Raw genomic sequence first — 17,232 nt, forward strand, 5'->3', positions numbered from 1 at the left:
AATTCTGTAGATGAAATACAAAGTTAGACCCGCTCTTTTAACTCCCCTTTATTCTGAAAACAGGAAGTTTTACAGTTGTCAGCGGAACACAGGTCGAGTTTACTTCCGGTTTCTTCTGTCCTCATTAACCCAGCGGGTCTGACAGGTGGATGCTGTCGGTACCGTTACATCTGCCTGCCGTTATAACCGGGTCGTGGTGGTTGAGCACAGGACGTCACCGCGGAGAACAACATGTCGGCCAGCGCGGTGTACGTGCTGGACCTGAAGGGGAAGGTAAGACTCCCGCCGTCCGCCTGGAGCACTGACTTAATGTAGCACGGAGAGAGGGTCAGGGGGTTTATACAGCGGGGAGGGGGGCGGACACAGTGACATGACTAACAGTCATTTTACCCTGTTGATAGGATGATAGAGCAGGTGCTGTCAGGCCAGTCAGAGCGCCCCCCCCCCCCCCCCCCCCACACACACACACACACACACACACACACACGCACAGTAGGATGCTCTCATGTGATGCATATTTCCTCTGCAGAAGAGAGTCACATTATTCTCAATTTTTTTTCTGCAATGGCTTAACATGCTCTTTTCTCTTGAAGCAGGTGTTAACTTGATGTCTGTCTGTTAGTCTGACACTCAGATCACCTCTGTTGTTATTCAACTGCCAGACCTGATGACACCAGTACCATCCAGAGTTCCCTGTTGTTACTGGTCTCTACAGGCTACAGCTGTCTTGGTGTTAGTGCTGCCATAAAGAGGAGGAAGGAATCCAGTGGATACAGATGTTTATTACCCTTAACACAATTAAACACACAGCACAACCAGAAATAGAAAACACATTCACAGAACACGTTACAAAACAGTAGAAATGAAAAGTCGGGCCATGTTTAGTGTCCTGTATTGTTTGTAACTAATTTTTTCTGTCGTCTGTGCAGATTTTTTCTAAACGCTGCACATTTGTTGTCAGATCGATGAAGATGTTTTCTTCATTTGCTTGTGTTTTGTCTGATGTGTGTGTTGAGCTGTCAGGGAAGCTGTAATCAGGAGATGAGAGAAGATAAACTGATCCACAGGAGAGAAAACATCTGCAGAACAGAAAGCAGAGCAGACACTGAGAAGTAGAAAAAAGAAAACCTCAAAGTTAAATCTGTGCTTCCAGACTCTCAGATGTCTCTCATTTGCTGCTTTTCACTTTCACATCATTGTAAACTGATTTATTTTTGAGCTGCTCTGAGACTGGGGAAATTATGGTGAACATCGTCACTGTTTTCAGACATTTTATGGACCAATCACACCGCAACTGTTTGATTAAAAATAAATTGAAATTGAGATTGAATTGTGTGGTGTAGTGGTCTACACAGGCGCCCCATGTGTAGAGGTCACAGTCCTCGCTGCAGTCGGCCCCGGTTCGAGTCCCGCATCGGACGGCCTTTACTGCATGTCATTCCCCCTCTCTGCCTCCCCATTTCCTGTCTCTCTACTGTCCTGTCAAATAAAGGCATAAAAATTCTTAAAAAAATAATCAATAGATTAATTGATTACAAAGGTAATTCTTAATTACAGCCCTAAAGCTGATCAGAGTAATGTTGAAAGCAGTTCTGTTGTTGTGTGTTACATGAGACCAAAGTCTTCACTTGTGTTACTGAACCTTTAATAAAGTAATTTACTAATTAATCCGCGCACAACAATAACATGATTACATTTTTCTGATATGAATCTGTTGACAGTGATTTGAGTGTTCAATACATTGATTGTGAGATGCAGTTTATCCTCGGCTGCACAGTCTGTATATTTTCAGCTGCTCAAACAGGTGAGCAGTAGTTAGTAGTGAGGGATTGGGCATTTTCTAGTACGTGGAAAGATAATGATAAAACTGTTCTGTAGAAGATGACTGTGGGGTGAACCTTGTGCACTGCTGAATCACTTCTTTGTGCTTATTGTAGATTGTTATTGTCAGCAGTAACAGAAACCTGGTGTGTCGCAGGTGTGTGGGCTTTGGTATGCTAGAGGAGAGAAAAAGGTGGCAGTTTGCTTTGAGGCTACAGATTTTTTTTGGTTGTTATGACTGAAGTAATTTTTGTTGAATTCCTGGGGTTCATATTTCCTCTGTTTGTTAATATTTTTGTTAATAAATCTAACTTTTTGAGCTCACACACTCCGGCCTGCCGACCTGCTTTTTTGGAACATCCCTTAAAAAGTTTCCAGTGCCCAGTATTTCATCTGCCTTTTATATGCGGTGGCAGCTCTACGGTGAGTAAATAGTTGCTAATACAGTCACTGCTCAGCAACAGCTCCAGGTCTTCTGATAGGAGAGGTGAGACTGAGCTCAGGCAGCAGAGATGAAGAGAAACTTGTCATATCTTTCAGGTGCTGATCTGCAGGAACTACCGGGGAGATGTTGACATGTCAGAGATCGAGCACTTCATGCCCATCCTGATGGATAGGGAGGAGGAAGGAAACCTGTCTCCGATCCTGGCCCATGGAGGAGTCCGCTTCATGTGGATCAAACACAACAACCTGTACCGTATCTTTGACAGGTCCTCAGGGTCCTGGATCATCCTCTTTACAAAGTGCACTCTAAGTCACTGTGAGAATCAAGGTCTGTAAGAAAAGCAAACACATGTAATTCACCTAAAAGGATTTTTACTGAATCAGTTCAGAGTGAAACAGTCAGAACACATCAATAAAGGGCATCAAGGGAGTAATCTTCACTGGAAACCACAGGACACTTTGTAGAATGTTATTGTCCCTTAAATCTCTCAGTGTGGTCTGATCGTCCAGCTGCTGAAATCCAGATGAGAGAGAACAGAGGTGCTGAGAAACATGTTGGTGGAAGTTTCACCTGCAGCCACGACTCAAGGACAAAAATGATCCATAGATCATTTTATACATAGATATTTACAATCAGTCTTCAGTCTGTGACTGTTGATCAAATATAAGGCTGTAAAAAACTGTGTCAGTAATAATACAATGCAATATTTATTATAAAGTTTATGACTGAATGTAATTTCAAGTGCTGGTAGTGTATTTGTATTACATAGTATTTCTATTTCAGTTGTTACAACCACCTTCACAGTAATATGTTACTTGAAACAGCACTGGCATGTCTTCAGTTTGGTTGTTGTCGTTGTTGAAGACCCTCTGACATCATGTGCCCCCACCCCTCATGATGTCATGCTCTCTCTCCTATAGGTCTACAGGTGACTGTAGGTTTCCTGCAGTGACGGTGGTGTGGGGGCAGATGCATGTCACTGCTTTGCTTTTGCTTTACTGCAGCAGACACAGTTTTGTTTGTGTGTCTCAGTCTGCTGCCACTCTTTAACCAGAGGCTTCATGTATGTTTTATATCACATCCACGCCTGGTCGCTTGTCACCTTAACCACTTGCATCACCAGTTGTAGCCACGACTAAGAAGAACGCCTGTGTCTCCCTGGTTTTCTCTTTTCTCTATAAAATCATCCAGGTAAGAGTTATAAGCATTCAGAAAACAATATCAGAAACAGACCAGCAGAATGATCAATAATCAATCTGATGTGAATTTGTATCTTGACTTAGTAAGGGTGGGGTGGGGGTGGGGGACATCCGCATCCCCTTTAAGCCAATTTTTGTTTATTGAATTTTAAATGAATGAATGAAAATGAAATGATATGGCACATTTTTATACATTTGCTAAAGGAATACTGATACTGAATACTTTTCCAGCAAAGCCTTCCAGAAATTGTGTGTATGAACATTTTGCTAATGTGTGTTGATTTCTATCTGTTGACAGGGTAGCGGCACTGGATTTGCTAATATTCACTGATAATCAATAACAAAGTAACGAGGATGTTAATCAATATGTCTGTAACTGTCACCAACCTGATGTTTTCTTTGTCCAGCTGATGGAGAACCACAGTGAATCTGTTGATGAGTGTATCATGAACTGTTGGTTGTATTTGTACTGAATATCTTAGTGAAACCAGTGTCTGTGACTGGCCACATGATATAATGATGAAGAACCTTCAGCATATGAATGGATGAATGGCCTGACAGGAGCTCACAACGCAGTCTGTGTGTGGTGAAAGCGTCATTAGAAAATCAAAGTCAAAGTGATTATCAGACATTGGAAATCAAAATGTAAACATTAGCAACAGAATGAATGAAGATGAGCTGCTTCAGCACATGAAGAAAACTGCAGTCTGCTGAGTCAGCACCTCACTGATCACAGTAACAGTTTTTGGCCACTTAGTTATGGTGATTTGATTTAATTTACTTTTTATTTGGCATCAGAACAGTAACTTTTACAGAGGTACCGCTGTGGTGACTCTTTAAAATGCAGCCTGTATATGTTAATGTTTTCATGATTTTGATTGTGCCTGCATTATGGTCAGATCTAAAAATGCAGATTAAGTAGGCAGAGCTAGTGAACTTGGGTCTTGAGTGTAAAGGTCTCCTGTAGCATCGCTGCTGTATTTAATCAACTTATTTTTCCTTTGGAGAGGAGGTTTCGTCTATAGCCTTGTGTCCAGCTGTTTGAGAAGGCAGGAAGGGACGGGTGAGTTAGGTGACTTTTCAGCTTGCTGAGCTACAATGTTACAGATGTTTACAGCTGCTGAGATCTGATCACAGTGTGGGCTGGACCATATAATCTGATCACATTTGAACGGCAATGTGTGTTGACACCTGCTTTAAAACAGATACAGATCTGTGTCAGTTATACTTGACTTGTAAACCAACCTTCATGTGTAAAATGACGATGTGTCCCTCTGACTGCACACATCAGAAAAGCCAGTTTATGATTGGAGCCTTAACTGGACTGTGGCTTTGGTGCCGTGACGCACACAGCTCGTGGACACATGCTAACACTGTGTGTGTGTGTGATCCTGGCTTCGCAGGTCTTCTCTGAGTACTTCAAAGAGCTGGAGGAGGAGAGCATCAGGGACAACTTTGTCATCATCTATGAGCTGCTGGATGAGCTGATGGACTTTGGTTACCCTCAGACCACAGACAGCAAGATCCTGCAGGAGTAAGAAGCCTGGGACAGGTCACAGCCTCTGACATCTGCTGTTTCATCACACATGTTATGATCCTCGCCTCACTGCTGTGCTGGCATCTGTTTGTTGTTTGGTTTTCTTGTCTTTCTTATTAGTTATCAGAGTTAGAACTGCTCTGTGAGTCCTGGGTGATCAGTTTATCTAATCCGCTGTCCCCTCTGGCAGATACATCACTCAGGAGGGCCACAAGCTGGACACCGGGGCCCCTCGTCCTCCCGCCACTGTCACCAATGCTGTGTCCTGGAGGTCAGAGGGCATCAAATACAGGAAGAATGAAGTCTTCCTAGACGTCATAGAGTCAGTCAACCTGCTGGTGAGAACACATATACATGCTTTTAACTACAGTACTATTAATGATGGTCATTAACTTAGGACTCGAATGCTCTCACTTCTCAAGTAACACTATTAGTCTTTTCTTTCACTTTCTAATGACAATCAGCTCTACTTTGTAGTTAATGTAGATGAAACACTTTCTGTAGGTATTTCACAATAAAACCCTTCCGCAGGTACAAAATACATACTCCCACTGGTAGGCTTTTATTGTGAAACATGAACAGCTTAATATAAAAGTGTGGTTGTCTCCCTCGGATACATTTGATACACAGGTCTGTAGTGGATCTGTGGGCAGCAGCTGGTTAGTGATGGATAAGTTAATGTTAAGTTTACTGCATATTAAGTTTTATTTTTAAACTGAACAGTTCCAAAATATTTTTTTGTTGTTGTTTACAACACTTGTATTTTGTGTTGTATATATTTTAATATATAGCTCAGTTTACAGACAGTTTAATATGCAAAGTTACTTTAAAGTGTGTTGAGCATCATGTTCAGCACCATGGACAGCTGACGTGTGTTCACTCTCCTCTCAGCTCTGCTCCGTCCTGTAAAGCGTATACGAAAAGCGTGTATGAGCGTTTATCAAAACTCTGTCACGTTCGTATTTAGCTCTCATGACCCAGGAGCGGACACAGTCACTAAGAATCGGTATAAAAGGTGATTTGAATATGAAAGGGTTGTGGGGAGATGAATGGAGAGGGTGAGGCTGAGGCAGGTCAGGGCCGCACAGGTGAGGTATTGCCGAAGAGTGGCTGGAGTTGAACACAGACACACAGATCAAGGAGGCAGAGACACAAGGAGAACACAGGGAGAAAACAAATTCCCATCCAGGGCCGTGACAAACTCTCTTCGAAAGTGCTCCTCACTTCTAAGATCAGTCATTACTGTGAAACATGCCTGCTGCTCTTTATTATAAAAAATAATTCCAGCCCTGTCTTCAGCTATGATTTATAGAGTATCTTTTTTGAGAATCTAAAGTAAATACAAGACTGTTTTTACTGTTTTGTGGCAGGATTTTCAGATAACTTAATGATGCTGCTGCTGCATGTGACTGCCTGATTCCCTTTCTGTGGCTCTGCACACAGATTGACCATCTGTACTCATGTTTGATCTTTTAGTTTGTTCCTCAGATCAGGTAACTGTACTGACCACACAGCTGTGCTGGTGGAAGCTGTTATCAGTGCGGCTCGATCTGAGGACACATCTTGCCTTTATGACACTTCCGATTTATAGAAGCATTATAACCCTAACATCACCAAATTAATGTTGTTCAAATATTCATTTACTGATGAAACAGCATCTCCAGAGCAAAGTGTCCTGAGCTGGACTGGGTGTGTTAGATGTACTGTTGTACACCTAAAGCTCTCTCGCCCTGCTCCAGGTCAGTGCCAATGGAAACGTGCTGCGCAGTGAGATCGTGGGCTCCATCAAGATGAGGGTGTTCCTGTCCGGGATGCCGGAGCTGAGACTGGGCCTCAACGACAAAGTCCTGTTCGAGAACACCGGACGTGAGTAACTCAACCACTGGGAAACATGGATGAAATAAATCACTGCACACACTTTTAATTCTGTGTCTCTTCATCCTCTCTGTCCCTGTCCTCTGTCTGTCTGTGACTCCACTTGCTCCGTCTCGTCTTCAGGAGGAAAGAGTAAGTCAGTGGAGCTGGAGGATGTGAAGTTCCATCAGTGTGTCCGTCTGTCTCGCTTTGAAAATGACCGCACCATCTCCTTCATTCCTCCTGACGGGGAGTTTGAGCTCATGTCCTACCGCCTCAACACACACGTGAGTCAGCAGCAGCACATCACACACACAGATCGCCATCCTCACAAAAACACTGGGCCAATATGAAAACTGCTACATCTCCTCTTTGTCCTGTTTCTGCCGGCAGACAACAGAACTGAACTCCTGACTTAGTTGTTCTCCTGCTGCTGCTGTCAGACACTGAATTAACATAAAATAGAAATTTGATTGTGGCACATAAATCTGTCCTGACAAATGAAGAGTTGGATTTTTTCGGCAGTAAAAAGACAACGTTTTGAACACAGTTCTCTGATGGCATCAGCACACTGACTATGTGATGGTCTTTACTGAGACCACGAAGAGCAGGAGGAGACTGAACGAGGTCGTTTACCTCCCTCCTGCCTTTTATCTGACCATAGACGTGAACAACTAGTTTTTTCTGTGTGTGTGTGAAGTCAAGTCGAGCATTATATGCTACTCAGCTGTTCACGCCAGAAGCCAGAAGCGCATTTCTCCCTGCTGGTCAACAGATGATTCTGCTCTCTCTTAATCACACATAGAGCTGATCTTTATAATAGATTAGATTAGATTAGATTAGATTAACTTTATTTAATAACCTCATGGATTGATAACACAGAGCTTTAAATACATATTATATTACCTAAATTTGCATAGTCAGGTTTACAATGATATACTGAGGGGGACAACCTTTAGAAAAAGGGCGGGACATGTCCCCCCTGTCCCTGTTGCAATTTCCACCTATGCAACAATAGAGCAAAACAAAACCTGTTATGTTATAATGAGAATGACAATAACTACTACTACATGACTGCACACATTTTGATAAAAACTTTGTTGTAGGGAAGATAATCTTAGTGCAGTAAAATGTACATACATACATTACATATATACAGTGTAGGTGTAGTGGCATGTGAGGTATATGAGCATGGATAAATAGCAGCAAAGTCAAATAGCAGCAGGGTCTATGTGGAAGCCACTTTATGAGTGTGTGTGCAGCAGAGGTGATCAGTGTGTGTGTGTGTGTGTGTGTGTGTGTTTGTGGATGTCTGTGGGAGAGGGTCGGTAAGATAAACATTTTATATGAGCTTCTCTGACTACACTGTTTGATATGACGGCCGTGTTTCATGTCCTCAGGTCAAACCACTGATCTGGATCGAGTCAGTCATTGAGAAACACTCGCACAGTAGAATCGAGTACATGATCAAGGTAAAGTCCCAGTCTGCTCTTTACGGGGTCAAATAACATGTAGAGCATGAAGTATAACAGACTGTTATACATTCTCTTCATCTCTCCATCTTTCCTCTCTCCTCCTCCTACAGGCCAAGAGTCAGTTCAAGAGACGGTCCACAGCCAACAATGTAGAGATTCACATCCCAGTCCCCACCGACGCTGACTCACCTAAATTTAAGACCACCGTGGGGAGCGTCAAGTGGATCCCAGAGAACAGTGAGATAGTCTGGTCCATCAAATCCTTCCCAGTACGTCAACCACTCATCTACTTTTCACTGACAATCAATACCTTGAATTAAAACACTGCATCATGACAGTGTTAGACATAGCGTGATTATCTTGTACAGACAGATTTAGAGTGGTCCTGAGTCTACCTGTTGGAAGATGACGTATCATCAGTTTATTCTTGCTTTCTGTACTGAACCCAGTGAATACACAGCTTAACCTGCTCCAATGTGGTTTCAGGGTGGTAAAGAATATCTCATGAGGGCCCACTTTGGCCTGCCCAGTGTGGAGGCAGAGGACAAAGAAGGCAAACCTCCCATCAGTGTCAAGTTTGAGATCCCCTACTTCACCACCTCTGGCATCCAGGTAAGAAACAATTTGTTCATCTTTGCTCTGTGAGTAGAGCCTGAATCCAGATGTTCAGAGGTCTTGTAGTTCCTCTGTAAAGCTGCAGATGTTTCTGGTGTTTGTATAAATGTGTGTGCAGCCACCGGATGGCGCTGTTGTAAAAGGAATACAGACAGAAGGAGAGTGCAGACAGTGGACACCATCAATGATCCTGTGTTATCCTGATGCTTCACACACACTCATTGCCTTTGGAAAAAGACTGAAACCCCCCCCCCCCACAATCCGCTGCATAGTGTAACTCTGTGTGTGGGCTCCAGGCTGCAGCGTACAATACACCTGACGCAACGACGGATGAGCTACGAGCCAGTTGGTAGGAAACTGTACATTTCACCAGATGTGTCCAGAGGTTGCTCGTGTTTCCTCGCATGACAAAGACTGAACACACTTCAAAACGTTGAGTTGTTTCTGTTGTCACTAAGTGCAGGGTCTTTGTGTGTGTGTGTGTGTGTATGTGTGTGTGGTGCACGGTGCTCCAAGGTGTGTGAGAGTGCTGCCCCGCCCCTCACACACATGGTCAGAGAGAGAGATGCAGATGGACTTCTGAGCAGGAAAAAGTGAAAATGCATCATCATCAGAAATGATGATGATTGTGAATGTGGAAGAGAACTTTTTTGTTGCAACAACAAATACGAAAATCTATTTTCCCTCATTTCTTTAGCGCTGAGAGAGGAACTGAAATTTGTTGTGAAATGGAATGCGGCACAATAATTGTTTTCTCTTGATTATCTTGTTTTTATAATCTTTGGAGGCCAAAATTATAATCCAAAATAAAATTTGATTAATTGCCCAGCCCTACTCTTCACCAGTGACTGAACACAGGCAGTGGACACACACTGTAATAGACACAGTTAACACAGCGAGTGTAAGATATTTAAACATCAGAGCTCAACACACAGTCCCTGTATAGAGTTGAGAATAGAGTTGAATCCTAAAAATCTGCATCAGGTTTAATTTATACTTGTATGATATGAAATTAACTTGAGCTGCTGTATTGATTAAAATAGAGGCACATCTGTTCCATCTGACTGAAAAACATGGCTGAAATGCCTCCTGTGCAGACAATCTTTTAGTATGTACACACACATACACACAGACTTTCAACAGGTACTGTATGTTCAGACTGGAAGCGGTGGGAACAGCAAAGTGACCGGAAGTCATTCATTTTTTATGGAGGAAAAATTTATGTCCAGGCAACTTCATGGTAATGAGCTATGACGCGGTTTGGTGACAACCAATCATAATGTAGAAGTGATCCGCTCTAGAAAACACAGGAGAACACAATCGTGTAAACTCTGGTTCCCATCAAAAGTTTAGAAGATATATTTGTGGTTTTAAGAACCAAAAACCATCTCAGTGTAGTTTTACATCTCCTCTCTCAGGCTTCTCTCTGGAGCTTTAGTAACAGCAGGTCGGTGAGCCAATCAGAAGAGAGGAGGCTCTCAGCTTCTTTTCTGATTGGCTGACTGTTTTCTGAGTGATCCAATAAAAATATAGCAGATTTCAGGTAAACACTCAGAGGAACCAAATCCTGCAAACTTGGATGGTGGGTCAAGGTGAGCGGGGCTTGGCTGCTTTGTTGTGACATCACAAAGTTCCAGAAGTCCTGACGGCTGGTTTTAATGTTCAGTTTCTGAATACAGGCTGTGTGCATTTCTCTGTGGACTGAGGCTTTGATACTTTCACAGTATTAATATAGAACCTAGACCTGATCTATAATCAAACTACACATGGACAGAGACCTTTAGACTATATGGAGCTTTAAAATATTTCATAGAATTAACTTAGACCCTGATTTTGGTCAGTTGGCACAAAGATGCTTTCTGAACAAACTTGCTAGCTGCCTTTTTAGTCTATGTCCGAGCGCCCACAAACTTCCCCAGCGTCCTCAGCAAAGCAGGCAGAGTGAATTTTGTCTCTCTCACTACTTTCGGTCTGAACTGACAGTCAGACACTACACAGCCATTTGCAGATACAGAAGGAAAATCACTTGTTTGCACAGTGCTTATTAACTTATCTTTGATACAAAACAGATAATGAAGATGCAGGGGTGCGCAGGGCAAGCTTGCAACTTTCGGCTGCTACGCACTCCACCATACCCTGATCACCAGAGACTGATACATGTAGGATCCTCTCCTCTCACATGCAACCTGTAGTGTTTCTGACAAAGTGAAGACCGGCAGAGATTTGTTGAATCAAAACACAGGAACATGACTTGATGTAACAGTTTTCAGTCTGGTCTGTTGTCTGAGTTTATGAAAGTCCCCTGTATGACATCATGGCTGTTTTTACTTCCTGAAAGCTTTGGAATTACAAGGTGTAGGTACAGTGTATCAGTGTAGGTATGCATGCCGTTTCAGCACAGCTACAGATGGATTCACAGTTTGATTGGAGCGGTTTAAAAACACTTGTGTGCAGCCAAGTAGTTGAGAGGCCTGAGAGCAGCTGAGCTGTGGGGCTCCACATGTCTGAGCTTCATCAGCGTACAGGAGTGCTGGTTCTAACCTGGAGAAAGAGCTGCACTGAGGCTTTGTAAAGGGGCAGAGCTCTGTAATGTTTGGGCTATAATATTTTATAGCCCCAGCAGCTGGAACCTGTGTCCTCTGGGTCATGCTTACAGCGGACGCACAATAACACACTGTTCTACTCACATTTTCTCATCCACTCTGTTTCTTTATCAGCAGGACTTTCAGTGTGTTAGAAGTTGATGTTGATGTTGCCTGAGGTAGCTCATCGTTATCTTTCAGCGTGTTTTCTGTTATTCCTACTGTCCAGTCATGTGATGGTCATCTGATAATGCAGTTGATAATCCAGCTTGGTAAATCACAGTGTGCGTCCTTGCTGAGTGCTGTTAACTTGAGCTGAACTATAAAATGCATTTCTGCACACAGAATAAAGACTGAGGATATTCTCCTGTATCCCTTAGGGCATTTTCAGACTGGGAATACATGACATTGCTGGCTTCATTTATTTGTTGAAGTTGGTCAGTTGTTCTCTGGTTGTTTAAATCTCCTGGAGTTTAAGCCTCTGATGTGTTGATAAGTTGATTTTGTCTCCGGATATCTCAGATAACTGACCAATGATAAAGACAATTGCTGAGCTTGAGTTTTGGGATTTGTAACAAAAAGCAAATCATCATCAGCATATGATTATATTCTCTGGTCCATGCCCGCTAATTTGCCTCCAGTGATGTGACTGTGTTTTATGGTTGCCTGAAGGGTTCAAGAGGATGTGTAAAAAGAAGCCGAGATAAAGGGCAGCACCCACGAAGTGTCTCTCTGTGGACTGGAAATGGATCAGAGGAACATCCATTAATCATAATCTTGGCCACAGGGAGTTTCATACCTTTATCCAATCCTTTATCCCAAATGATCTCTAAGGCCAATTCACTGCAGCACATGGAGCAGATATTCCTACTCTGACCTATTCAAGGCTTTTTCTGCATCTGGCAAGAAAAGGAAAGAATTTGACTTCAAGTGGTCTGGGAATATTACACAATATTTAGCAGCTGTCACATATTTAGATGAGAATATCTATTAAGAATAACAACCATCTCAAGCTCAGAGAGTAAGAACTGCTCCCGTCTGTGAGCTCGGAGCTTGGCTAGTAATTTACAGTCCACTCAGATTCATTTTATTCATCTGTATGATGCTCAATTCTCTGGAAGTTTAACCTTCAGATGATGTTAGTGGTGTTGGAGGAGGAGGGGAGAGTTATCTGTTCCTCTAAATTTCATGAACTTGAATGAATGAATTCAGTTTTTTACTAAATTAGACAAGTTTTTTACTTTAACTCTAAAGTCATTAGACATATTCATAGATTATTAAAGATATGATTCCTCTGTGATGCAGCAGTTATGGTTCCAGTGCTTCCTACAGTTTATTAGAGAAAGAAAACAATAAAAAAATGTATAAGTTGCCAACCAGACAGCAGCTTCAATGGTTTTAAAAGTATTAATCAGTTCATACTGAGTGTTTAATTTCAATAAACCCCAAATTCATACATTCATTCATTCAGTCTTTCTCAGATGTCAGGTCGTGGCCTCTAGAGAATTTTGTGTGGATCTAGGAAAATTCCAAATATGGCCAATGTGATTAATTAAATTAAAAATGAAATTATCTTAAATCACTAGAAAACATCATGTTGATATGAGTGGTTCTTGAAACAGGCCCATGAATGTAAACTGTCTGCTGTCAGTGTTCCCATCCATCACAGTGTGTTTCTGGATCTCAGCAGTCACTGTAGTGAGAACAATGTGGACATGACTGACAGAAATATGTGTCAGGACTAAAAGAAGAGCCGAGTTGTAACAAACCGGAACTAGTCACTTAATTGAAGCTCAGTGGTCGGGCTGTTTATGTGCTGCCCTGCTGGGTTTGGTTCAGGAGACTGGATAACAAGGCAGCCATTGTCTTTGCTGTTGGTTTAGTTTGAGTGTAATAATAAACTCCGGAGAGTCAGTTGTTGAGAGCTGAACCGCAGACCTCCACCAGGCCTCACTGTGAACCCCGAGCTACAGACGCTGCCTTCAATTAGCCCGGGCATTTTCATCGTCATGAACCCAGATCCACTTCTAACCCGGCCGCACTCACCTCACAGACTCAACCTCAACTAATGGCACCTTGTAAAGACAGAGACAAGAGCAGAGGCGGGTGCCGGAGAAGCCACAGTTTTCTCAAAATAACTGTGTGGACTTGCATCAATGGAGACATCATTAGAGAGATGCTGCCATTAGCTGCTGTAAGGCCTGCTATTACTGAGAGATCACTGGTGATGAAGAGCTATTATGTGGCCTGAGGCAAGACCCCCAAGGTCCCTGCTAGTACCACACACTCACACACACACACACACACACACACACACACACACACACACACACACACACACACACACACACACACACACACATACACAAAAACAGAGGATGCCACAGAGACATGGTAGCTGCTCTGTGAGGGGAGCACTTCTGCAGGCAGCTGTTATTAAAGGGAGCACATTGTTAAAGTGTGTAAGCAGGGGTCTTAAACTCTGTGTGTGTGTGTGTGGGGGGGGTGACAGTAAGGTGTGGTGATGGTTAGGGTTTGGGGTTAAATGTTGCTGGTGCGATGGTGAACAAATGTCTATGTGCTCCATATTTATTGTGTGTGTTTCTGTCTTAATCATAGAGTGGTGAACATCAGCACATATCAAAAGGCAGTAAAATCACACATCTGAAAATCCCATTCCTTCAGATAATAGTTACCACAGCAGCTGAACGGCCGATCACTACTTAAAGGAAACTTTTGTCAAGTACAAGTAAAAATGTGCTCAGATATAAGTACAAAGTCAGTTAGTAGTACTGTCAGTGAATGTGCTACTGTGTTACATTTTTAAAAGGTGAGGGGTAAAACATACTAGAAAATTCCAGGGAAATTTTGAGTGCCACGGGGGCTACTGCCGGGATGAGTACATGATTTATTTCCAGTGTTCAAAAGTCACCCTGATCATATTCTGCTTTTGAGAAATGTCTTGATATAAAAGACTCTGATATAAAACAATGTCACATCCCTCCATCATGTATTATGTGGGAAATATCTCATATTCTGTGTTGTTTTTTTTAATAAAACAAGAGGCAACATGTCTTCAAACTGGCATTTAAAGGGTTAAAATCCTGAAAACTAATAAACATTTGGTAGGTTTGAGCAGAACAGAAGTGGTTTAAGAGATGCATGCAAAAAAAAAGCAGAAAAAAATATTGATATATGATGATTTTATAGCATTTTCTTTGTGTGTCCTTTTTTGGACGCGAGGAACCCCAGAGGGTACAAAATGTGTTACCTGTGTATAATAGACCTGTAACAGTAACTGACATTAGATTTTAAAAATATGTCAAAAAAGACACTTTCTTGCAGAAATCCATACCTTCAGCTGTAACAAGCCAAAATGATCAGCAAATCAAAAAAGAAAAGTGAAGAAAATGTCCAAAAAAGGACAGAGGGACCCCTGAGGGTTAATAAATCCCATGAACCGCTATTTAAATTACCACTATTATGTTTTTTTCTGTGCTAAATTTAACATTACTGGGGAGGAGAGCAACGCGAGTAGAAGTGACAGCGAGAGAGGGCTAGTAGCTTCTCCTCTCCTCTGTCTCAGCGGAGACCGTCACAACTTCATTCACTCTTTTAACAAAACAAAAAAAAAAGCAACGAAGGAAGCAGTAAATGGACTTACATATTTAAGACCTAACTAAATGTAATTTAAGACCTAACATGCGGCTAATGTAAAGCTAGCGGAGCTTGGAGAGTTGGTTATCTGGTTGCTAGGCGCACGCACGCACGCACACAGGTCAGGAGCTGCCGTTGCCATGGCAATGTGAAAATCTGCCCAGAATTTGGCTTCTACATGGCTTCAAACAACTGCAAATTATGAGAAAACCGTTACTTCTTTTCAAAAACCAAAAAGACTGTGACAGACACTGAAGCCAGAAGTTTCTTACAGTCTCTGTTTTATTCAGATATTCCTTAAAATGAGTGAGTAAGCTCAGTGCGAAGACAGAGTGAGATTCTTTTGAAAAAAAAAGACGATTACATTAGGTGTCAATGAGAGTGAGACAGGTATTGCTGCCGGACTCGGCACCCCCGTTTAAATTTTGTGCAGACCCTGCCTGTCAAAGTTACATTTTATGAATCCCAACAACTATGTCTACATTTTCAGAAAGAATTATTTGTCTCCTTTTTACGGTTTGGCCGTGAGCTCGAGTTAAAAATAAAAATAAAGGTTATTTTTTACTGCTTCACGCACTCTAGCCAACTGACGCTTTCACTCTAACTTTGAAGAAAAAGTGATTTGCACTCCTCCTTTGAGTGTTCACAGTTTGAAAAGTTTACATGTTATGTAAAAACAGTTCCTGTCTTTTTGAGAGAGCAGAAGTTTTCCTCCGTTTTATAGTTTGAATCACATTTCTACGTGCAGGTATGAGAGAGCTGGGTGACTCAGAAAAAAGGTGAAGTTTTGTAGAAAAAAGGTGAAATTTTTTGGGTTTCTAAAGAAAATTCCAATGCATTCCTAATGCATTATTTATTCCCAGTTTTTTGGGAATAACTTTGGGAAAAATTGGAATTTTATCACCAAAAGTCATAGCACCTCTTTCGGGATCAAGACGCACGTTTTGATGTATATATTACCGGGGTTTTCTCAAAGCTGCGGGACGAGTTACGCGCCAAAATTTGGCGGAAGAATAATAAACCCGAAGGAGAATATTAATAGATGCTCCGCCCCGAGGCATCTCTCAGCTATTCTAGCTGTAGAGGAGTGCCTCAGGGCTGGGCACCCGTGGCACTAATTATATGGTGATAATAAAACTATGAAAGTAAAGGACATCTATAGGCTAGGAGGTGTATATGTAGGTGTGTTGGTATTTCATTGCATAAACATTGATCTCAGGTATGAACAGCAGTGTGCATACAACTGATAATTACTAATATACACTCAGTTGTCAGTTTATTAGGAACATTTAGCTAAAACCGGTGTAGAGTAATAGTAACAGTCCAGCAGTAAATCATCATTCATGAAGGTTATAATGTTCAGTTGAGGAGAGGTGTGATTTAACTGTGTGATCAGTCTGGAGGATGTAGAGTGAGGAGCTGTTACATTATACACAGAGGTGTTACTGTTCTTTAGCTGACCTTCATTGATATGGATGGGGTGGACAAAATAATAGAAACACCTGTAGCAATAGTTTTGTGTTGGCATATTGGTTTCCTTGATTACTAATAATCAGTATTAGAATTAGCCCTGAAAAAACCACATTGGTCGACCCCTGGTATATTTCCGTGTGTTTTGCTTTTATTAGATGGAGAGAGTAGAAATACAGAGAGGAAGTGTGGGAAGAGAGATAAAGAGGTATGATGTCACAGATGACAACAGTGTCCATCTGGAATCAAACTGGTGACACTGCAGTTACATGGTTTGCATTTAACCACCAGCCCAGCAGGACCAGGCCCCACAGTTGTACTGGAAATGACACATGTATTGACAACAGGGGGCAGGAAGAGGCACACTGTGAGTGATACACAGTCAGAAATACATGAATAAATAAATAAAAGGAAGTAAAACAAATGTATAAAACAAGGAAAAACACAAGGAAAGCATAGGAAATATACAGAAGGCAGAAACGTGTGTACATACTAACAAAGACAAGAAAACGTCAACGAGTAAATACACAATTAGCTTTCAGACCTGACAGATCTAGGAGTGCCAATGGATGAGGTC

At 42.0% G+C, this 17,232-nt stretch overlaps 1 protein-coding gene across 1 annotated transcript in view; it reads left to right on the forward strand.

The window, feature by feature from the left end:
• Nucleotides 1–76: 76 nt before the first annotated feature.
• Nucleotides 77–17,232, forward strand: part of LOC130171414 (AP-1 complex subunit mu-1) — a 36,438-nt gene continuing 19,282 nt past the window's right edge. The window contains exons 1-10 of the mRNA XM_056379428.1: nt 77–273; nt 2,362–2,518; nt 3,390–3,457; nt 4,869–4,999; nt 5,193–5,340; nt 6,742–6,868; nt 7,001–7,143; nt 8,257–8,328; nt 8,442–8,600; nt 8,818–8,943. Coding sequence (XP_056235403.1) covers nt 232–273; nt 2,362–2,518; nt 3,390–3,457; nt 4,869–4,999; nt 5,193–5,340; nt 6,742–6,868; nt 7,001–7,143; nt 8,257–8,328; nt 8,442–8,600; nt 8,818–8,943 — 1,173 coding nt within the window. The 5' untranslated portion in view covers nt 77–231. The remainder of the gene's footprint in view (nt 274–2,361; nt 2,519–3,389; nt 3,458–4,868; nt 5,000–5,192; nt 5,341–6,741; nt 6,869–7,000; nt 7,144–8,256; nt 8,329–8,441; nt 8,601–8,817; nt 8,944–17,232) is intronic.

The sequence above is a fragment of the Seriola aureovittata genome, chromosome 6 (assembly GCF_021018895.1).
Source record: "Seriola aureovittata isolate HTS-2021-v1 ecotype China chromosome 6, ASM2101889v1, whole genome shotgun sequence".
NCBI classification, from domain to species: Eukaryota; Metazoa; Chordata; class Actinopteri; order Carangiformes; family Carangidae; genus Seriola; species Seriola aureovittata.